The sequence below is a fragment of the Procambarus clarkii genome, chromosome 4 (genome assembly GCF_040958095.1).
Source record: "Procambarus clarkii isolate CNS0578487 chromosome 4, FALCON_Pclarkii_2.0, whole genome shotgun sequence".
In the NCBI taxonomy this organism is placed as follows: domain Eukaryota; kingdom Metazoa; phylum Arthropoda; class Malacostraca; order Decapoda; family Cambaridae; genus Procambarus; species Procambarus clarkii.
The window spans coordinates 3345478-3369411 of record NC_091153.1 but is presented as its reverse complement, the minus strand read 5'-3'; the positions used below and the strand labels follow the sequence as shown (position 1 = coordinate 3369411).

At 43.6% G+C, this 23934-nt stretch overlaps 1 protein-coding gene across 1 annotated transcript in view; it reads right to left on the bottom strand.

Moving 5' to 3' along the window:
- Positions 1 to 6858: 6858 nt before the first annotated feature.
- The window catches only part of LOC123751989 (venom nerve growth factor 2), a 42775-nt gene continuing 25699 nt past the window's right edge, over positions 6859 to 23934 (bottom strand). The window contains exons 5-9 of the mRNA XM_069334693.1: positions 21952 to 22007; positions 16154 to 16233; positions 13501 to 13628; positions 11311 to 11485; positions 6859 to 9369 (exon numbers count right to left, since the gene is read on the bottom strand). Of these exons, the coding sequence (XP_069190794.1) occupies positions 9363 to 9369; positions 11311 to 11485; positions 13501 to 13628; positions 16154 to 16233; positions 21952 to 22007 (446 nt within the window). The 3' untranslated portion in view covers positions 6859 to 9362. The remainder of the gene's footprint in view (positions 9370 to 11310; positions 11486 to 13500; positions 13629 to 16153; positions 16234 to 21951; positions 22008 to 23934) is intronic.

Below are 23934 nucleotides of genomic sequence, written 5' to 3'. Positions count from 1 at the left end.
TAAGGACTGGCGCCCAGTCAATCCTCCCCGGCCAGGATACGAACCCAGGACAAAGCGCTCGCGAAACGCCAGGCGAGTGTCTTACCACTACGCCACGGGAACTGAATATGACTTGTTTTATTGCAGGATATCATTACACTGTAATTATTTGATCAATAAAGCCACAAGTACTCACCTAATTGTGCTTGCGGGGGTTGAGCTCTGGCTCTTTGGTCCCGCCTCTCAACTGTCAATCAACTGGTGTACAGGTGCCTGAGCCTACTGGGCTCTATCATAATCTACATTTGAGATCTACATCATATCTGTGTATGGACTCAGCCTCCACCACATCACTGCCTAATGCATTCTACACCCATCCTGGTCTACACTGTGGTGGTGGCTTAGTGTTGTGCTCCCTATACTCGGGTGGTGCGGGTAGTGTGGGTGGTGGTGGTGGTGCGGGTAGTGTGGGTGGTGGCGTGGGTAGACGTGTGGGTGGTGTAGGCGGGTCATGAAGGGACTTAACACAATATACATTAACCATATGGAGGCCGGCGTGTGGCGGCTTAGTACCCGGGGAGGGTAAACACTCCTACTCTTCCCTCTCTCTCTCCCTCTCTCTCTCTCCCTCTCTCTCACTATCCCTCCCTCCTTCCGACCCCGACCCTCTCTCTCTCTCTCTCTCTCTCTCTCTCTCTCTCTCTCTCTCTCTCTCCATACGAGGGAACCTGATAAAGTACTAAGGGAAATAGACAAGGTGAAAAATGAAATCCTGTTTAAATTGAGAGGAGGTAGGATAAATTTTCATTGGTATCTCGATATGTAATTGAGTCGAAGAAATGTATTATAATATATAATATTTCTGCCCGAAACGCTTTGCGTAATAGTGGCTTTAGGCATTGTATGTACTAGCTCTATCTATAAAGCCAACAAACTTTGTAAAATCTCTTTATGTATGTACCTTTGCCTAAATAAAAATTATTATTATTATTATTATTATTATTATTATTATTATTTATACAAAATATTACAGGTCTGATTACAATGTTAACTTTGTTTTGATTAATATTTTATATAAAGTCATTAATCACATAGTTTCCGTAAAGCTTTAAGATTTATGTGTTTGGTTTGTATATGTTAGACTAGGGTAATAATACTGTGAGATACAAGTTATATATGTATATGTATGTAAATATATAAAATAAAAATAAAAATGAATTTTGGAGAATTGATTTTTGAATTACCACCAACAGTGAAAAGAAATGTACGAAAGATTGAGAAAATTCGTGTTAGAATTATTAATCTTACTTTTTCGGTCATATTTAATAATGTATATGTATGTATGTATATATATATATATATATATATATATATATATATATATATATATATATATATATATATATATATATATATATATATATATATATATGTCGTACCTAGTAGCCAGAACTCACTTCTCAGCCTACTATGAAAGGCCCGATTTGCCTAATAAGCCAAGTTTTCATGAATTAATATATTTTCTCTATTTTTTTCTTATGAAATGATAAAGCTACCCATTTCATTGTGTATGAAGTCAATTTTTTTTATTGGAGTTAAAATTAACGTAGATATATGACCGAACCTAACCAACCCTTCCTAACCTATCTTAATAGGTTAGGTTAGGTTAGGTGGCCGAAAAAGTTAGGTTAGGTTAGGTTAGGTAGGTTAGGTAGTCGAAAAACAATTAATTCATGAAAACTTGGCTTATTAGGCAAATCGGGCCTTGAATAGTAGGCAGAGAAGTGCGTTCTGGCGACTAGGTACGACATATATATATATATATATATATGTGTGTGTGTGTGTGTGTGTGTGTGTGTGTGTGTGTGTGTGTGTGTAAAAAGTGAAGTTTCAGAAGTTGAGCAAGTGATATAAAGTTTGGTATAGCGATAATTAAAGCTAACAAGAGAAGACAATATTATTTTAAAATCCAAAGCTTCATATTGCAAGGGTTAATTTGAAATATTTAGTAATATTTCAAATTAATTATTGAGTCGGGTCCATTAGTGACATTTCTCCATGAAATTGGTGGAAAGTGGCTGGCCGAAACTACTAGTATTTGGCCATTTTTTTAATATTGGTTCCATTAGTGTAGGCTGCAGCGTGAAAGCCTTTTCCTTTCCTTTTAAATCCTTTTCCAGACTGTTATCAAACAGTCTGGAACAGATTGTTATCAAACAAACCTATCCTTTTCCAGACTATTACATCTACTCATGAAGGCAGTGTACCTTCACTGTCCATCATATAAGTGGAACTTAGCATGAAATTTCGCTTAAGGTGTAACACACATGCTCAGTATACACATGCTCAGTATACACATGCTCAGTATACACATGCTCAGTATACACATGCTCAGTATAAGTTACCTGCAGGAATATGTTATTAACATCACGACAGACGTCAGGTTTTAGGTTTATGTCAATAACGTTTGTTAAATATAAACTGTAGACGTATTCACAATAACGTGGCTGAAGTATGTTGACCAGACCACATACTAGAAAGTGAAGGGACGACGACGTTTCGGTCCGTCCTGGACCATTCTCAAGTCGATTGTCGATTAAATACAAACTGTTCAATAGGTCTGTTATCACACGACTTAATAATGGTCCAGGAGGACCGAAACGTCGCTGTTTCTTCCAATTTCGATGTATTGTTTAGTCATCAATGAATAAATTTGGGGATTTTATAATAACACTACGTACATTAAACGTAACCAATCCTCTCTAAAAACTGTATATAAGTGCCTTGATTAAATTAACAATTTAAATAAGATAAATAGCGATTATAATTTATGAGTGGGATTCGAAAAGGGTTATTTCCATATATTTAGATTTTAGATTTAGATTTTTTATTCAGGTAAGGTACATACATTGAATATGAGTTACAAACATAGTGTTAGAATTTAAAGATAGAGCTAGTACAATGCCTAAAGCCTTACGCCTAAAGTACCTAAATGCCTAAAGTAAATGCCTAAAGTACGCATAGCGTTTCGGGCAAATTTCGAGAAACGAGTAATTGTATGCCCTGGGAGAGAGAGAGAGAGAGAGAGAGAGAGAGAGAGAGAGAGAGAGAGAGAGAGAGAGAGAGAGAGAGAGAGAGAGAGAGAGAGAGAGAGAGAGAGAGAGAGAGAGAGAGAGAGAGAGAGAGAGAGAGAGAGAGAGAGAGAGAGAGAAATTACGGTGTAAGGTGATGATCCCAAGGATAGGTCTTGATCCTGTTGACACTGAGAGGCTCTTGCTAATCCTATGAGGGACGCCGTCTGGCCTTCACACCGCCCACGTCTCTCTAGCGGAACAAGTGCCCAACATATTCTGACTTCACAGTGGTCTAACCCACCAGGCGCCTTGTTGCAATAATGTGTATATATGTTGCAAGTCAGGGAAACGTAGTTAATAATTATAGTTTTGTTTGGGATATATCAATATGTGTGTGTGTGTGTAAATCACGGAAATTAACACATGATGGAAAATGTGACAGTGTCAGACCACGAAGGAAGAATTGAAACAGGAATATCCTTACGTGCTTTCGTATTCAATAATACATCTTCAGAAGGGTGAAGAAGATGTATTACCCTTCACCCTTCTGAAGATGTATTATTAAATGCGAAAGTACTTAAGGAAATTCCTGTATCAATTCTTCCTTCGTGGTTTGACACTGTCATCAATATATATATGCATTCAGTAGCCTACACCTCTGTGTATATATATTCACTAACAACATGTTTTAATCTGTGTCTTTCCCCAAGAATTAACTTACAGGGTTAACAAATATATATTGTATATATATCTCTCGACGTCTACCATTAAGTGAGGCGAGGGGCTGGAGGAATTTCTCAGTTTGCTGGCTAACTTTTGCTGTTAAGATACACTTTAAAGTTGAAAAACAGAAAACCAAGTTTGTCGTTGCTTTGCTGAAATACTTCAGCTGAAGGTGTGTGTGTGTGTGTGTGTGTGTCTTATTTGGTCAGTACGACCATAGGATCACTGATTCCCAGGATGGTGAGCCCTGTGGTAGAGGTTTGGGCTTCTGTAGCGTGGTGTGGATAGCCTATTCTGTGTTGTGTGGTTAGGATAGCCTATTCTATGTTGTCTGGTAGGGATAGCCTATTCTGTGTTGTGTGGTAGGGATAGCCTATTCTGTGTTGTCTGGTAGGGATAGTCTATTCTGTGTTGTGTGGTCAGGATAGCCTATTCTATGTTGTCTGGTAGGGATAGCCTATTCTGTGTTGTCTGGTAGGGGTAGCCTATTCTGTGTTGGCCGGTAGGGATAGTCTATTCTGTGTTGTTTGGTATGGATAGACGTTGGCCGCTCCCACACACCAGTGTAATGAGTAATTAGGAGTGTAGCAGTCGGCGGAGAGTGCTGTGTGCGGGCCCAAGAGACCTGCCGCCATCACACTCTCATTATTAACTCTGTTCTCTGCTGTCTCCTTCACCTCTTCCTCCTCCTCCTCCCTTCCTCCTTACCTCACCCCTTAGTTATGAGCTCCGAGGCGTTATGAGGCGATCTACAATAATAACGTTGAGCTGTAAGGGTTACGAAGCTGCTTAATAAATACAAATTAAGCCGTCATGATTGAAGAAAAGTCTGTACAGGTTTTCAAGTTGTTAGTCTTGAAATGACTGTCAAGTTGCTAGTCAAATGCTTAATAAGTCCTGACCCAGATGTTCCAGAGAGAGCCGGTTGCCTAGTAAGTAATTATCAAAAGAAGGCACCAATGAAGATATGACGGGTTGGCGTAAACAGCTTTTCAATCATAAACAAGGGGGGTTTGGCGGCTGTATGGAATGGACTTTGGCCTTTCTTTATGAGAACGGGCTAGTTAGCTTACCTGGCTAGCGGGCTGCGGTATACTGAGTATACTGTACTCTACAGTGGCTACGGGCTGGGTTTACAAGGTGCCTGAGTGCAGTGTGGACGGAATAAATGTGCTGTCTTTATTGCTGAATAGGAATCGTGACTGTTGCATTGTGGGTGTGAGAAGCCAGCGTTCTGATTGGTGCCTTTTCCTCCATAGATTGCATTCTGGTATTTTTGCAAGTGTGACAATGTGTGTTAGGATTGATGTGCGACTTATAATAATAATAATAATAATTTTTATTTAGGTAAGGTACATACATAAAGAGATTTTACAAAGTTTGTTGGCTTTATAGATAGAGCTAGTACATACAATGCCTAAAGCCACTATTACGCAAAGCGTTTCGGGCAGTACTAAGTACGGGCATACTAAGTTTCGGGCTTGGTATGCATTTGCGTGTATTCACCTAGTTGTGTTTGCGGGGGTTGAGCTTTGGCTCTTTGGTCCCGCCTCTCAACTGGAACCAATCAACGTGTGACCGTAGTGCGGTATTTTGGTGAGATTTTCACACGAGAAGGAAAAAAAAGTATTGTGATGTTTTGTAACTTTATTTTTTATGTGATCATCATTGTAGGGTGGAACTTAAGCCTTTGTTGACCACACTGGTAATTGCTCTACGCCGGGCTGGGGTGTGGAAGTGTGGTGACCAGCTTGTTTTATTTTTGTATAGATCTTGGTTTGATTTGTATAGATCTTGTTTTGACTTGTATAGGTCTTGTTTTGACTTGTGTAGGTCTTGTTTTGATTTGTATAGGTTTTGTTTTGACTTGTACAGGTCTTGTTTTGACTTGTATAGGTCTTGTTTTGACTTGTGTAGGTCTTGTTTTGATTTGTATAGGTTTTGTTTTGACTTGTACAGGTCTTGTTTTGACTTGTATAGGTCTTGTTTTGACTTGTGTAGGTCTTGTTTTGACTTGTATAGGTTTTGTTTTGACTTGTATAGGTTTTGTTTTGATTTGTGTAGGTCTTGTTTTGACTTGTATAAGTCTTGTATTGATTTGTATAGGTGTTTAATGAGCACCTATTACAAGTCTTATACAAATCTTTTGACTTGTATAGGTCTTGTTTTGACTTGTATAGGTGTTTAATGAGCACCTATTACAAGTCTTATACAAATCTTTTGACTTGTATAAGTCTTGTTTTGACTTGTATAGGTTTTGTTTTGACTTGTATAGGTCTTGTTTTGACTTGTATAGGTCTTGTTTTGACTTGTATAGGTCTTGTATTGATTTGTATTATTCGTGTCGACTTTGTAATATACTTCTGTTTGTCTTTGGAAACGTGTTTAATGCCTTCGTATTGTTGCTGTTTAGTTCCATGTTACTGTGTTCCATACAATAATGTATTTGAATTGTGTATAATGGTATCTTCTTCATTATTTACTGGTCTGCAGGTCCGTTGTCTTACTGTATTGTTTTAATTGATAATTTGATTATTTGTATCTGCTATGGTCAACAGTTATCTATACTGTATTTCAGTTATCTAAGTTTCTTAGATTAAGGACCTGCCCGAAACGCTGCGTGTACTAGTGGCTTTACAAGAGTGTAATTACTATGCTATGTATCCTCACAATCCCAATGTACCTTCTTTTATATAAATAAATAATTATTTGGGGACTTGTTTGGTATTTTGATTGATTATAATTTATTAGGCTTTAAAAAAAGTAAGATTTCCGCTATTAGGCTGCACAGTTGATATTTTTCTCGTTTTGTTTCATAATTATATCTTTATTGGCATTTTTGGGATTATATTCTTGCGTTTTGTATTAGAATTTCGATGTATACAATGTTTATTGTGACGGTGCAAGTGACCTTTGGCAACCTTCGTCATTTGTAGGGAATGATTGTGTGGTTTTGATTGTGAAGGATGGTGGTGATTGTGGGGGATAATTAAGGACAATTGTAGGGGGTGTTGGTTGCAGGGGGACGACGATGGTTGTCGGAGTAAGGAGAGAAGACTTAGATGGGAAATAAAACCATAAGAATGTGACTCATTTTATTTAGAGGAAAATATAAGAGAATGGATCTAGAAGAGGATGAAGGGGTAACTGAGAGAGAGATAGAAGAAGAGTAGAACGTTGCTTGCTCGTATCAACTTCCCGCGCTCCTCCGCTCAGGTACTCTTCTGCTTCACATTATACGCAAACTTCTTTCTACCTTTCGTATTGCCGGCCTCCTTATGTTGCCGAGTGGTTCCCAGTGGTACGCGTGGTGACACTACATTTGCAGCTGCCTGTCGTGATTGGCTGTGTGTGTGTGTTTGTCCCGTATTCGATTCGCGTTCTGATTGGCTGACCTTTCAAACTGACTCCTGAGTACCCCTTAGGCTACGTGCATGTCCCCGTGGACCGCCCGATTCGATTGTCTGGGTGCACGTCAATGGACTTTGCTGATTGGCTGCGATCCTCCTTTTCTGACTGACGTATCTGATTACGGAGCTCTCAGCACCTCGCAATACCTGAGTGTTGACGGATGTTTGGATGGGCGCGAAAACTTATCCGTATGTGTCTAGACGGGAGACGCGCTGTCCATAGTTATAATGTCGGTCGACACAGCCACACGGAGCAGTCAGATAAGCTTGCTGTGTTGCTCTTCTGACAGGATCCATGCATGAGTATTGGTGACAGTTAAGCTTGGCTATATATATGACTCTGACTGACAGCAGGATCAGTAGTCAGCATTCATCTTGATGGCGTGGTAGTCTACTTGATTGTTTAACGAAATGGACGTATGCTCGACTGTACTTAACGAGATGGACGTATGCTCTACTGTCCTTAATGAGATGGACGTTTGCTCGACTGTCCTTAATGAGATGGACGTATTCTCGACTGTCCTTAACGAGATGGACTTTTGTTTGTGGTTCCTTAAACATGTTTGGTTGGCCTTGGTGGTATGACAACTTGCTACTCTCTCTCCTGGGTGGAGTAGCAGTCCTCTTGAGTATTCTTAATGGAGTATTAATCTTCTTAAGTATTCTTTACATATTAGAATTCTTGATTATCCTTGACAAAGTAACCTCAAGTCCCCATTGATGTCTCCGCCTTCATGACGTAGTCACAGTTGGATGGACTATACTTAGACGTGGAAGCTTGCTTTGACTCTCCTTGAGTGGAGAGTCAAAGCTGGAGCTTCTCTTGGCACAGCGTCCAGGGACTTGACCCAGCGCCCAGGGACTTGACCCAGCGCCCAGGGACTTGACCCAGCGTCCAGGGACTTTCCAAAATATTTGACTCTCCTGAATTTGATGGTAGATATCGTGGATGGTAGGTAGCCCGGATGGCGGTAAACTTTGATGTCCTGTACTCTTCTTAGTAGCGTGACAGCCTCGTTGACTATCCTTAACTAGGGAGACAGCCTCGTTGACTATTCTTGCCAGGACGCTAGATTGCTTTGCTATGCACAAACAAATGCCATTATAACGTGATGTATCAACGTGAAATATTCCCATTAACGTGATGTATCAACGTGATATATTCAAAACAACTCGTGGCTGAGTAGTTTTGGGCGTATGCTTGGGATGTACCCAGGGTGCAGGTTCGAATCCTAATTATGGCTTTTACTGACTCTCTCCTTTTTTTACGGTCCTTGACGGCGTGACAGCCTGCTTAACTATTCTTGACGGAGGTGACAGCCTGCTTGACTCTCCTTGACGGGGCGATAGTCAGTTTGACTCTCCTTGACGGCGCGATAGTCTGCTTGACTCTCCTTGACGGCGCGATAGTCTGCTTGACTATTCTTGACGGAGGTGACAGCCTGCTTGACTCTCCTTGACGGCGCGACAGCCTGCTTGACTCTCCTTGACGGCGCAACAGCCTGCTTGACTCTCCTTGACGGGGCGATAGTCAGCTTGACTCTCCTTGACGGGGCGATAGTCTGCTTGACTCTCCTTGACGGGGCGATAGTCTGCTTGACTCTCCTTGACGGCGCGATAGTCTGCTTGACTATTCTTGACGGAGGTGACAGCCTGCTTGACTCTCCTTGACGGGGCGATAGTCAGTTTGACTCTCCTTGACGGGGCGATAGTCTGTTTGACTCTCCTTGACGGGGCGATAGTCTGTTTGACTCTCCTTGACGGGGCGATAGTCAGTTTGACTCTCCTTGACGGGGCGATAGTCAGCTTGACTCTCCTTGACGGGGCGATAGTCTGCTTGACTCTCCTTGACGGGGCGATTATCTGCTTGACTCTCCTTGACGGCGCGATAGTCTGCTTGACTCTCCTTGACGGCGCGATAGTCTGCTTGACTCTCCTTGACAGGGTGATGTCCAGCGTGGTCGGGGGGATGGAGAAATAAACGATGGTTCCTTGGAGAGGGCGACGCTTGGCGGGGCTGAGATGGACTGGCCCGAGCATTCGATGAGGGGGGCGGGGGATGGGGGTAGGGGGAAGGGGGGCATAGGAGAGGAGGTGTGGTGGTGGAGGGGGAGGGGAAAGGGGGGGGAGAACCGGCTGCTGGGGGGTAATTAGTTTCGGGGGTCGCTGTAGTAACTCACTGTCTGTGGGGGGAGAGAGAGAGGGTCTGTCAGTACTGGTGATCTGGACAAACACACACAGTTGAGAGGCGGGACCAAAGAGCCAGAGCTCAACCCCCGAAAGCACAAATAGGTGAATACACACACACGCACACACACACACAGTTGAGAGGCAGGACCAAAGAGCCAGAGCTCAACCCCCGCAAGCACAAATAGGTGAATACACACACACACACACACACAGTTGAGAGGCGGGACCAAAGAGCCAGAGCTCAACCCCCACAAGCACAAATAGGTGAGTACACACACACACACACAGTTGAGAGGCAGGACCAAAGAGCCAGAGCTCAACCCCCGCAAGCACAAATAGGTGAGTACACACACACACAGACCAGGAGGTCTTCACAATAGAACATGGTGAGGTCACTGCGCTAGGAGAGGTGGGTTGTAAACCAGGCGGCCTTGGAAGGGTTCGAAATTACAAGAGATGAGGTCAAGAAGCACCTGTTGGAGCTGGACGTGAGAAAGGCTGTTGGCCCGGACGGGATCTCACCATGGGTATTGAAAGAGTGTGCAGAAACACTTTGCTTGCCACTCTCCATAGTGTATAGTATATCACTGAAAGTCAACGACAGAATTAGCTAAAGGTGACAGAAAACGCAGCCAGAGTGACAAAGGGAGTGAGGAGTAACTAGTGTATTTTCTATCATTAAATAGACTAACACTAAATAGACTGAAAATATATATGTCTTCCCCCCCCCCCTCACAGGAGTGATGAGACACAGAGAGCAAAATTGGTAGACATGACAAACACACTCTTCTTAAACCAGCATATTTACACCACCAAGCAAGATACGAAAAAATTGCCCGAAACGCTATGCGTACTAGTGGCTTTAGGTACTGTATGTACTATATCTTTAAATTCCAACATTATGTTTGTAACTCCACTTCACAATGTATGTACCTTTACCTGAATCAAAATCTAAATCTAAATCTAAATAAACAGAACAGAATCCAATCAGCAAAGTGAGGCAGACGATGACAAAATAGAAAACGAGATTCCTCTAGCAGTGACTAGTGCATTATCACGCTTGACTCCATAGTGGAGCTCAGGGAGTTAGTTCCACAAAGAAATCTTTTGAAGAAGAAGGAGAGGGATTTACAGACGTGGGGACTACAGTAAGATGGACTTTCTGCGGGAAATCCAATGGGAAGAGAGTAAATGAGATGATGGAATTTATTATAGAGGCAACGGGGCTGTCCATCCCTCTCAAGAGGGAGTCGGAGGTAAACAGAAAGTGTCGTAAACCCGAAGGAAACAAATGAGAGTCTGAATAAAATGAGAGTGTGAAACAAATGAGAGTCTGGAAAAATTACGCAAAACAAGGAACAAAGGATAATAACAACACCAATATTCAAGGTAAGTTTCTACACCCTTGTACACCCATCAACATCTTAATACACCCACAAATACCTTTATACACTCACCAAGAACTTTATACACGCCACCAAATGCCCCCTAACACCAACTACTTTCCAACACCCACTAACTACTCCAAAACACCCGCTAACTACCCCCAAACACCCTCTAACTACCCCCAAACATCCTCTAACTACCCCAAACACCCACTAAGTACCCCCAAAACACCCTCTAACTACCCCCAAACACTCTCTAACTACCCCCAAACACCCTCTAACTACCCCAAACACCCACTAACTACACCAAAACACCCACTAACTACCCCCAAACACCCTCTAACTACCCCCAAACACCCACTAACTACCCCCCAAACACCCTCTAACTACCCCCAAACACCCTCTAACTACCCCCAAACACCCACTAACTACCCCCAAACACCCTCTAACTACCCCAAAACACCCACTAACTACCCCCAAACACCCTCTAACTACCCCCAAACACCCTCTAACTACCCCCAAACACCCACTAACTACCCAATCACCCACCTGTTCTGCGGACAATCAGCGTCGATAGCATTCTCTGGGACGAGCTCACAGGCACAATGTGAAGGGACTTCGACGAAGTCCCACCTGGGCTCACTGGAGCGTCTTCCATACCTGAGGTGGTAGTACATCTTGACGTAGGTGTAGCGCATCTTACACATGGAGTACCCCATCACACCTGCCGGCAGACACATGTGTTGTAGAGAGCATGACACGTGTGCAATAGCCTCTTAGGGGCCTCGTCAAGGGGATGGTATGGCATACAGGTGGTGAATACGTGTGTGGGTGGGTGTCTACAAGTGTGTATATAGGTTTGTATGTGTGTATACAGGTTTGTATGTGTGTATACAGGTGTGTATATGTGTATACAGGTGTATACATGCGAGAGTATATTCCAAAATGGACAGTCGTACCACTCAAAAAAGTTCCCCCTTGTGATCAATCAGCTTTGAAGTGGGGCAAGAGAGAGAGAGAAGGGCACAAGAACCAGGCCTAAACAGCCATTGGCCTAGAAAAGCACACGTCTGGGGTAAATTAGGCCTAAGATGGTGTATATATATATATTAAGCCTATAGCAGTTTATTTACGCCCATGACAGGTTCCATAGAAACAGTATGACAGCTTAGCTTACTATTTGCAGTGTTTTAAACAGCACAAAAATGTCAACTTTTTAGGGTAAAACATTCGACTTTTGTATGTGTGATCAGTAGTTCCTATAATATGATTTTTGGAGGATATGTTGGTATATTAGGAGTATACTCAAGCAAGTTGAAACATGGATATGTGGAACCAGGAATATGACTGTTATTCAGGGGTCAAGATGTAAGGTGAGGGGTCAAGATGTAAGGTGAGGGGTCAAGATGTAAGGTGAGGGGTCAAGATGTAAGGTGAGGTCTGGAAGAAGCTCCAGTCCCCTCAGGAATCACATATTCAAAAAAATCATTAAATTCAGCCACCCCAGGAAATCAGACCAGCCAAAAGAAACCATGAACGTGGTCAAAACATTGAGACAGATCCAAAGTCTTGTTATGCTTGCATAAGAAGTAGAACTAAGACAATATACCCTGTAAGGGGTGTAGAAATAGCCTAAGGTAATGAACAAATCCACAAGGGCAGTGATGAGGATTCGAACCTGCGTCTGGGAGCATCCCAGACACTGCCTTAATCGACTGAGCTACGACAGGGTAAAGTTTGATGCATCACGTTAGTGTGATCTCTGTGTGAGCCTAAGCTACTCTATCCCTTTTAGATGTATTTCTTTCTTGTCTCAATAAACATACTTGAACTTGAATAGACTCTGTAGGGACACTTAAAAGATGAGAGCAAGTTATAACTTACGACCAAAAGTCATTCAACATTCTCTGTAAATACATCATTGTTCACACAACATTAGTCAACATTCCAGCACCTACACAAATGTTTGAAACAAGGGGGGGGGAGAACACATTAAGGGATATTCCTATAATGCGCAAAATAATCAGAAATAACATTGAGAAATTAAAAGAATATAGATGAAATCAATTCAAAATCGTAAAGGAAATGACGGAAGAGAATGACTGTTTACAAGTCGACTTGAGAATGGTCCAGGACGGACCGAAACGTCGTCGTCGTCCCTTCACCTTCTAGTGTGTGGTCTAGTCAACAAATGACGGAAGAATTATGTCTACTTAGGCTTCTAATTTTCTTCCCAGTCTTTCTTAAAGAACATGGAATAAATAGCAGAGTACTAGAATGATCAAAACAACGGTCAAAACAAAGAAAATAATGATCCTCGACTTGAGAATGATCCAGGACGGACCGAAACGTCGTCGTCCCTTCACCTTCTAGTATGTATTGACCAGACCCCATTCACAATCGACTTGAAAATGATCCAGGACGGACCGAAACGTCGTCGTCCCTTCACCTTCTAGTATGTATTGACCAGACCCCATTCACAATCGACTTGAAAATGGTCCAGGACGGACCAAAACGTCGTCGTCCCTTCACCTTCTAGTGTGTGGTCTAGTCAACAAAGATCGTCCATTGACGGGTCTACGTCTCCTTATCGAAGCCACTAGAGAGAGACAGTGTCCAATAAGGTAAATTCAGGAAGAGGGCTCACCTTTTGTTGTTATTTAAGATTCGCTACCTGGAACAAAAAGTTCCATGTAGCACGGGCTATGGTGAGCCCGTAGTGAACTGTGAGGGGCTCACCTTTGCAAGCGGTGCAGGGGGAGACGCAGTCGTAGCTGTAGTAGGTCTGGTTCTGCCCGCCGATGGAGTTCACGATGACTACTTCGTTCCCGTCCACGTCTACCGCTTCGTGTAGTTCCCGCCAGCCCCTGAGGACACGAGGATACTAGGCTCAGTGCTCCCCTCCTGGGGCCTGATTCACGAAGTAGTTACGCAAGCACTGACGAACCTGGGGCCTGATTCACGAAGTAGTTACGCAAGCACTGACGAACCTGGGGCCTGATTCACGAAGTAGTTACGCAAGCACTTACGAACCTGGGGCCTGATTCACGAAGTAGTTACGCAAGCACTGACGAACCTGGGGCCTGATTTATGAAGCACTTACGAACCTGGGGCCTGATTTATGAAGCACTTACGAACCTGGGGCCTGATTTATGAAGCACTTACGAACCTGGGGCCAGATTCACGAAGCACTTGCGAACCTGGGGCCAGATTCACGAAGCACTTGCGAACCTGGGGCCAGATTCACGAAGCACTTGCGAACCTGGGGCCAGATTCACGAAGCAGTTACGCAAGTACTTACGAACCTGGGACCAGATTCACGAAGCACTTACAAACCTGGGGCCAGATTCACGAAGTAGTTACGCAAGTACTTACGAACCTGAGGCCAGATTCACAAAGCACTTACGAACCTTGGGCCAGATTCACGAAGTAGTTACGCCAGTACTTACGAACCTGGGGCCAGATTTATGAAGCACTTACGAACCTGGGGCCAGATTCACGAAGCAGTTACGCAAGTACTTACGAACCTGGGACCAGATTCACGAAGCAGTTACGCAAGCACTTACGAACCTGGGGCAAGATTCACGATGCACTTACGCAATTACTTACGAACCTGGGGCCAGATTCACGAAGCTGTTATGCAAGCACTTACGAACCTGGGGCCAGATTCACGAAGCAGTTACGCAAGCACTTACGAACGTGTGCATCTTTCCTCAGTCTTTGACGGCTTTGGTTACATTTATTAAACAGTTTACAAGCATGAAAACTTGCCAATCAACTGTTGTTATTGTTATAAACAGTCTCCTGGTGCTTCGGAGCTCATTAACTGTTTAATAATTGTAAAGAAAGCCGTCAAAGATTGAGAAAAGATGGACAGGTTCGTAAGTGCTTGCGTAACTGCTTCGTAAATCTGGCCCCAGGTTCGTAAGTGCTTGGGTAACTGCTTCGTAAATCTGGCCCCAGGTTCGTAAGTGCTTGGGTAACTGCTTCGTAAATCTGGCCCCAGATTCGTAAGTGCTTGGGTAACTGCTTCGTAAATCTGGCCCCAGGTTCGTAAGTGCTTGGGTAACTGCTTCGTGAATCTGGGCCCAGGTTCGTAAGTGCTTGGGTAACTGCTTCGTAAATCTGGCCCCAGGTTCGTAAGTGCTTGCGTAACTGCTTCGTAAATATGGCCCCAGGTTCGTAAGTGCTTGCGTAACTGCTTCGTAAATCTGGCCCCAGGTTCGTAAGTGCTTGGGTAACTGCTTCGTGAATCTGGCCCCAGGTTCGTAAGTACTTGCGTAACTACTTCGTGAATCTGGCCCCAGGTTCGTAAGTGCTTGGGTAACTGCTTAGTAAATCTGGCCCCAGCTTCGTAAGTGCTCGGGTAACTGCTTCGTGAATCTGGCCCCAGGTTCGTAAGTGCTTGGGTAACTGCTTCGTGAATCTGGCCCTAGGTGGCTGTCACGTCTGTTTGTCACGGCTGTGGCAACACCCACCCTACCTGCCTATCATGTCTCTGTCAATCAATCATTATCTACAAATATTTTTCCCGCCAATTTTCCTCTTCTGCCGTTATTAATGACGTCATGAATGACGTAATGAATGACGTAATGGATGACGTAATGGATGATGTAGTGACCTATCAGAGATTAATTAGTGGTTTTCCGGTGATTTTTGGTTGGCTGTTAAGTGGAATGTTATTTTTTACACGATGGAGCGACCTAATTTTTTTTTATATAACCTATGAAAATCTCTGTCTCTCTCTCTGTCTCTGTCTGTCTGTCTGTCTGTCTGTCTGTCTGTCTGTCTGTCTGTCTGTCTGTCTGTCTGTCTGTCTGTCTGTCTGTCTCTCTCTCTCTCTCTCTCTCTCTCTCTCTCTCTCTCTCTCTCTCTCTCTCTCTCTCTCTCTCTCTCTCTCTCTCTCTCTCTCTCTCTCTCTCTTCCTATCACTTATTTTCTCACCTTTTTTCATCTCTCTTTTTCTCTTTCTCTTTGTATTTTTATATAATTTTCTTTTTATGTATTTTTATCTTTATATCTTTTTCTCTTTTTTTCTCTTTCTCTCCTTTTCTCTTTCTCTCTCCCTAATGATAAATCAAAGATAAATCAGGAGATTTATCTTGATAAATCCAGATAAATCCTGCACCTGGCGCTGGAGGCAAGAAGAGGCTCCACACAGCTCGGCAGTTAAGTAATTAAGTAATCAAAGTTGCCATCAGCTAACTGTTCAACCAGCCAATTTACACGATAGAAACTTTATACTATCACTGTTGAGTGGATTGGGAATAGGTATATGGGACAAGGGGACGAGGTACATATAAGGAAGGAGGAGCTATGGGATAAGGGGGGTGTAAGTGGGGGGTGTAAGTGGGGGGGGGGGGTTGTAAGTGGAAAGTGGGGGATAACTTACTTTTTGGTTGCACAGACTTCTTGATGGTAGTTTTGGTAGCGACCAGAAAGATGGCGATGTCGACTTTTCTCCCGTGGGCGCTGAAGAGAGAGTAAAGTAGTTAGTAGGTCTCTCTCTCTCTCTCTCTCTCTCTCTCTCTCTCTCTCTCTCTCTCTCTCTCTCTCTCTCTCTCTCTCTCTCTCTCTCTCTCTCTCTCTCTCTCTCTCTCTCTGACAGGTCTATGTGCTTCGTAATTCTTAAGCATATTTTCTATATATCTAAGGTATATATATATATATGGTTAGCAGTTTCAGCAAGCTATTAATTTACATATCTAAATGGAACAAGAGACTGCATTTAATTGCTAAAACACTTTGCATACGCACACACACACACACACACACACACACACACACACACACACACACACACACACACACACACACACACACACACACACACACACACACACACACACACAGAAAAATTCCAGAGGTAAGTGAGGGAATAGCTAACCAGGAACCACTGGAAGAGTTTGAGATTACCAGTGGGGAAGTAAGGAAGTGTTTACTAGAGTTGGATGTGACAAAGGCTATAGGCCCAGATGGAATCTCCCCTTGGGTTCTAAAGGAAGGAGCAAGAGAACTGAGCCTACCACTCTCCATAGTGTATAACAAATCACTGGCAACAGGGGAACTGCCAGATATTTGGAAAGCAGCTAACGTAGTCCCGATATACAAGAAAGGGGATAGACAGGAGGCACTGAACTACAGGCCAGTGTCCCTAACCTGCATACCATGCAAGCTGATGGAGAAGATTGTGCGAAAAAAACTAGTGGAGCATCTGGAGCGAAGGAACTTTGTAACACAGCATCAACATGGGTTCAGGGATGGCAGGTCCTGCCTCACAGGGTTACTTGAATTCTACGACCAGGCAACAAAAATAAGGCAAGAAAGAGAAGGGTGGGCAGACTGCATATTTTTGGATTGTCAGAAAGCCTTTGATACAGTGCCACACAAGAGGCTAGTGCGAAAGTTGGAGATGCAGGCTGGAGTGAGAGGGAAGGTACTCCGGTGGATAGAGGAATACCTAAGCAACAGGAGACAACGAGTCTGTGTGAGGGGTGAGGTCTCAGATTGGCGAGACGTCACAAGTGGAGTCCCGCAGGGGTCAGTCCTTGGACCTATACTGTTTCTGGTATATGTAAATGATCTCCCAGAGGGTATAGATTCGTTCCTCTCAATGTTTGCCGACGATGCAAAAATTATGAGGAGGATTGAAACAGAGGATGATAGTAGGAGGCTACAAGATGACCTGGATAGACTGAGTGAATGGTCCAACAAATGGCTGTTGAAGTTCAACCCGAGTAAATGCAAAGTAATGAAACTAGGAAGTGGAAACAGGAGGCCAGGCACAGGATACAGAATAGGAGATGAAGTACTTAATGAAACAGACAGAGAGAAAGATCTAGGAGTTGATATCACACCAAACCTGTCTCCTGAAGCCCACATAAAGAGAATAACGTCTGCGGCATATGCGAGGCTGGCTAACATCAGAACGGCGTTCAGGAACCTGTGTAAGGAATCATTCAGAATCTTGTACACCACATATGTAAGACCAATCCTGGAGTATGCGGCCCCAGCATGGAGCCCGTACCTTGTCAAGCACAAGACGAAGCTGGAAAAAGTCCAAAGGTATGCTACTAGACTAGTCCCAGAACTAAGAGGCATGAGTTATGAGGAAAGGCTGCGGGAAATGCACCTCACGACACTGGAAGACAGAAGAGTAAGGGGGGACATGATCACAACCTACAAAATCCTCAGGGGAATCGACCGGGTAAACAAGGACGAACTTTTCAACACTGGTGGGACGCGAACAAGGGGACACAGGTGGAAGCTGAGTACCCAAATGAGCCACAGAGACGTTAGAAAGAACTTTTTCAGTGTCAGAGTAGTTAGCAAATGGAATGCATTAGGAAGTGATGTGGTGGAGGCTGACTCCATTCACAGTTTCAAATGTAGATATGATAGAGCCCAATAGGCTCAGGAATCTGTACACCAGTTGATTGACGGTTGAGAGGCGGGACCAAAGAGCCAGAGCTCAACCCCCGCAAGCACAATTAGGTGAGTACAATTAGGTGAGTACACACACACTCACACACACACACACACACACACACACACACACACACACACACACACACACACACACACACACACACACACACACACACACACACACAAACTCTATTCATAACTTTAAAACTAGATATGATAGGGACATGAGACAGGAGTCATTACTGTAAACAACTGATGGCTAGCAAGGCGGGATCCACGAGCCAATGCTCGATCCTGCAGGCACAAATAGACGAACACACACACACACACACACACACACACACAGAGGCGCAGGCGAGAGGGGAAAACCAGGAAGTCACAGCTCCCAACACAACACCCCCAGAGGCGAGGGGGGAACCCACAACCAGCTACCCAGTAACACCAGAAGGGAGGACAACCCCGCCTCCCTCCTCTGCATAGAAAACCCCCCTACCCCAAACCCTCCCTGCCCCCACTCAAAAGTTCAGCCAAATCTCCCTCCCCCCACACCCAATCCCCACCCTTCTACCCCTCCCCTCCTCCCGAGTCCTCCCTCCCCCCCTTTCCTTCCCGTCCTCCCTCCCCTTTCACCCCATACCCTCCCTGTCCCTCCCCCTTCACTGGATCCCCCGCCCCTCATTCCAGTATCCTCTGAGATCCTGTTACCCACCTCACAGGTCCTCACACCCATGGAACAGCCTCCCCCACCAGCAGAACACTCACCAAGGAGGCGATTTGAGAAGGGACAGAAGAAAGTGAGCCTCAAAGCGATGTACACTAACATAGATGGAATTACAAATAAAGCAAATGAGCTTGGAGAACTGGTACTAGAGGAAAACCCAGACATAATAGCCCTCACAGAAACAAAGATCACGAAAACAATAACAAATGCAGTGTTTCCACAGGACTATTATGTTATGCGGAAAGAGAGGGAAGGAAGAGGTGGGGGTGGTGTAGCTCTGCTGGTAAGAAAAGGCTGGGATTTTGAGGAGATGGATATTCAGGGCTGTGAAGGTTTCAGTGACTACATAGCAGGTACTGTAACAAATGGAGGGAAAAAAATTATAGTCGCAGTCATATATAATCCACCACCAAATGACAGAAGACCTAGACAGGAATATGATAGAAACAACATGGCCACCATTAACATAATAGAAAGAGCAGCTTCTGTTGCTAGCAGGAATGGATCTGGACTACTAATTATGGGAGACTTCAACCATGGGAAGATAGATTGGAAGAACAGAGACCCGCATGGAGGACCAGAAACATGGAGAGCTAAGCTGCTGGACGTGGCAACAAGAAACTTTCTAAGCCAGCATACCAAAGAGCCAACAAGAATGAGAGGAGAAGATGAACCAGCAATGCTTGATTTGATATTTACCCTAAATGAATGGGATATAAGGGAAGTTAAGATGGAAGCGCCCTTGGGAATGAGTGACCACAGTGTATTGAACTTTGAGTACCTGGTAGAGCTAGGACTTATCTCCCCCCAAAAAGAACTAGGAATCAAAAGGCTGGCATACCGAAAGGGGAATTATGAACAGATGAGAAGTTTCCTAAGTGAAATACCTTGGGACACAGACCTCAGAGACAAGTCTGTACAGGGTATGATGGACTATGTTACCCAAAAGTGTCAGGAGGCAGTAAACAGGTTCATCCCGGCCCAAAGGGAAAAATCCGAGAAGCAACAAAAGAATCCATGGTATAATAGGGCATGTATGGAAGCGAAGAAACTGAACAAGAAGGCGTGGAGGAACTTCCGGAATAACAGAACACCAGAAAGCAGGGAGAGATACCAGAGAACCAGGAATGAGTACGTCAGGGTGAGAAGAGAAGCAGAGAAAATTTTTGAAAATGATATAGCAAACAAAGCCAAGACCGAATCAAAGCTACTCCACAGTCACATCAGAAGGAAAACAACAGTGAAAGAACAGGTATTGAAACTTAGAACAGGCGAGGACAGGTATACAGAGAATGACAGAGAGGTGTGTGAGGAACTCAACAAGAGGTTCCAGGAGGTCTTCACAATAGAACAGGGTGAGGTCACTGTGCTAGGAGAAAGGGAGGTAAACCAGGCGGCCTTGGAGGAATTCGAAATTACGAGAGAGGAGGTCAAGAGACACCTGCTGGATCTGGATGTTAGAAAGGCGGTTGGTCCAGATGGGATCTCACCATGGGTACTGAAAGAGTGTGCAGAGGCACTTTGCTTGCCACTCTCCATAGTGTATAGTAAATCACTAGAGACGGGAGACCTACCAGAAATATGGAAGACGGCGAATGTGGTCCCAATATACAAAAAGGGCGACAGACAAGAGGCACTGAACTACAGGCCAGTGTCCTTGACTTGTATACCATGCAAGGTGATGGAGAGGATCGTGAGAAAAAACCTGGTAACATATCTGGAGAGAAGGGACTTCGTGACAAATCGCCAACATGGATTCAGGGAGGGTAAATCTTGCCTTACAGGCTTGATAGAATTCTACGATCAGGTGACACAGATTAAGCAAGAAAGAGAGGGCTGGGCGGACTGCATTTTCTTGGATTGTCGGAAAGCCTTTGACACAGTACCGCATAAGAGGCTGGTACATAAGCTGGAGAGACAGGCAGGTGTAGCTGGTAAGGTGCTCCAGTGGATAAGGGAGTATCTAAGCAATAGGAAGCAGAGAGTTACGGTGAGGGGTGAGACCTCCGATTGGCGTGAAGTCACCAGTGGAGTCCCACAGGGCTCTGTACTCGGTCCTATCTTGTTTCTGATATATGTAAATGATCTCCCGGAGGGTATCGATTCATTTCTCTCAATGTTTGCGGACGATGCTAAAATTATGAGAAGGATTAAAACAGAAGAGGACTGTTTGAGGCTTCAAGAAGACCTAGACAAGCTGAAGGAATGGTCGAACAAATGGTTGTTAGAGTTTAACCCAACCAAATGTAATGTAATGAAGATAGGTGTAGGGAGCAGGAGGCCAGATACAAGGTATCATCTGGGAGAGGAAATTCTTCAGGAGTCAGAGAAGGAAAAAGACTTGGGGGTTGATATCACGCCAGACCTGTCTCCTGCAGCACATATCAAGCGGATAACATCAGCGGCATATGCCAGGCTGGCCAACATACGAACGGCATTCAGAAACTTGTGTAAAGAATCATTCAGAACTTTGTATACCACATATGTCAGGCCAATCCTGGAGTATGCAGCCCCAGCATGGAGTCCATATCTAGTCAAGGATAAGACTAAACTGGAAAAGGTTCAAAGGTTTGCCACCAGACTAGTACCCGAGCTGAGAGGTATGAGCTACGAGGAGAGACTACGGGAATTAAACCTCACTTCGCTGGAAGACAGAAGAGTTAGGGGGGACATGATCACCACATTCAAGATTCTGAAGGGGATTGATAGGGTAGATAAAGACAGTCTATTTAACACAAGGGGAACACGCACAAGGGGACACAGGTGGAAACTGAGTGCCCAAATGAGCCACAGAGATATTAGAAAGAACTTTTTTAGTGTCAGAGTGGTTGACAAATGGAATGCATTAGGGGGTGATGTGGTGGAAGCTCACTCCATACACAGTTTCAAGTGTAGATATGACAGAGCCCGATAGGCTCAGGAATCTGTACACCTGTTGATTGACGGTTGAGAGGCGGGACCAAAGAGCCAGAGCTCAACCCCCGCAAACACAACTAGGTGAGTACAACTAGGTGAGTACACACACACACACACACACACACCTCGTCTCTGTCGTCATGCCGAGCACTATAGAGCGCCTCCTCCTCCGGACCAATACCTGAAAAAGAAAACACATCATCAATACATCAAATTTAATTATAATTTAAAATTATACACCAATATAATTCTTGATCTCCATCACATTGACGCCCACATGAGGCGGCTTAATACAGGTGTTTGGCTATGTAGATGTCTGGTAACACCGGTGTTTGGTTAAGTGTTTCGTTCAGTAGGAGAGTGACTGTGTAGGTGTGTGAGAATCTGAATGTTAAGTCACACAGGTGTTTCGTTATGGGTTCCAATACCTATGTTAGTGCTTATTTAGGCTTTTGGTTTATGTAGATATTGGGCAATACGGATGTTTATCTATGTAGATGCTTCTATAATGTTAGCAATACTGTTAGTACTAAGAACATAAGAATTAAGGTATATTGTAGAAATTCTAGTGCATACGGAAATTCTAGATTCTAAATTCATACGTAAATTCGTAAATTCTGACTAAATTTCTAGGCAGCTCCTATTTTTAGCCACCTAAAGTCCTTCATATAAATAATAATAATACTAATAATACTAATACTAATACTAATAATAAAAAAGACTCCTCGTCTGCACAAGATAGCTTCATAATCTCTGGGATTAACATTGTCGTTCTATCTAAAGCATATTCTGAGGAATTAATGTTTAATCGGTATTACAGCATCCAACACTAAAATTGACGGGGTGTGGCGTTTTCTATGCGTGGGACGCCAGTTAGGTTAGGTTAGGACATCGTTTTTGCGACGTGACAACTGGATAGACGGGACAGGTGAGTGAGAGGACAGCTTCACAGTGATCTCTAGTTGTAAAGGACACTACTCTCTTTAAGGGCAGACCTGAGCGGAAAGAGATACCCACACGCCCACAGATGTGGTGGAAAAAGATACCCACACGCCCACAGATGTGGTAGAAACAGTACCCACACGCCCACAGATGTGGTGGAAAAAGATACCCACACGCCCACAGATGTGGTAGAAACAGTACCCACACGCCCACAGATGTGGTGGAAAAAGATACCCACACGCCCACAGATGTGGTAGAAACAGTACCCACACGCCCACAGATGTGGTGGAAAAAGATACCCACACGCCCACAGATGTGGTAGAAACAGTACCCGCACGCCCACAGATGTGGTAGAAACAGTACCCACACGCCCACAGATGCGGTGTTTTAAGTCTTAGTAAGATATCCCCCACCTATCACAAGTTACAGATCTACTATCACAAGTTACAGATCTACTATCAAAAGTTACAGATCTATTATCACAAGTTACAGATCTACTATCACAAGTTACAGATCTACTATCAAAAGTTACAGATCTACTATCACAAGTTACAGATCTACTATCAAAAGTTACAGATCTACTATCAAAAGTTACAGATCTACTATCAAAAGTTACAGATCTACTATCAAAAGTTACAGATCTACTATCAAAAGTTACAGATCTACTATCACAAGTTACAGATCTACTATCAAAAGTTACAGATCTATTATCACAAGTTACAGATCTACTATCACAAGTTACAGATCTACTATCACAAGTTACAGATCTACTATCACAAGTTACAGATCTACTATCAAAAGTTACAGATCTACTATCAAAAGTTACAGATCTTAAACAGGTAGGCTGCACCAACTCTGAGGTCAGGAAAAGGAAAAGGCAAAAATCACCTCTATGGCATGACATATTGGTAAATTACGAAAGAAATTCGTAGAAAGGAATTCCTCAAGAAATCTACTTAAGAAAGGCTTATCAGAGATACAAGTGTGAATCCAATTTCTCAAAATTCCAGAGAAACAGGTTAGCATAAGGTGGAGCCAAGAGGTGGAAATATCTAGTTAGTTTCAAATGAAAAAGAAATAGAATCTAAAGTTATTATCTCTAATAACTCTCTAAGCTGTTTCTTTCTAAAGTGAAAGAATCTTGTTAAGTTATCCCATTTAAAGTG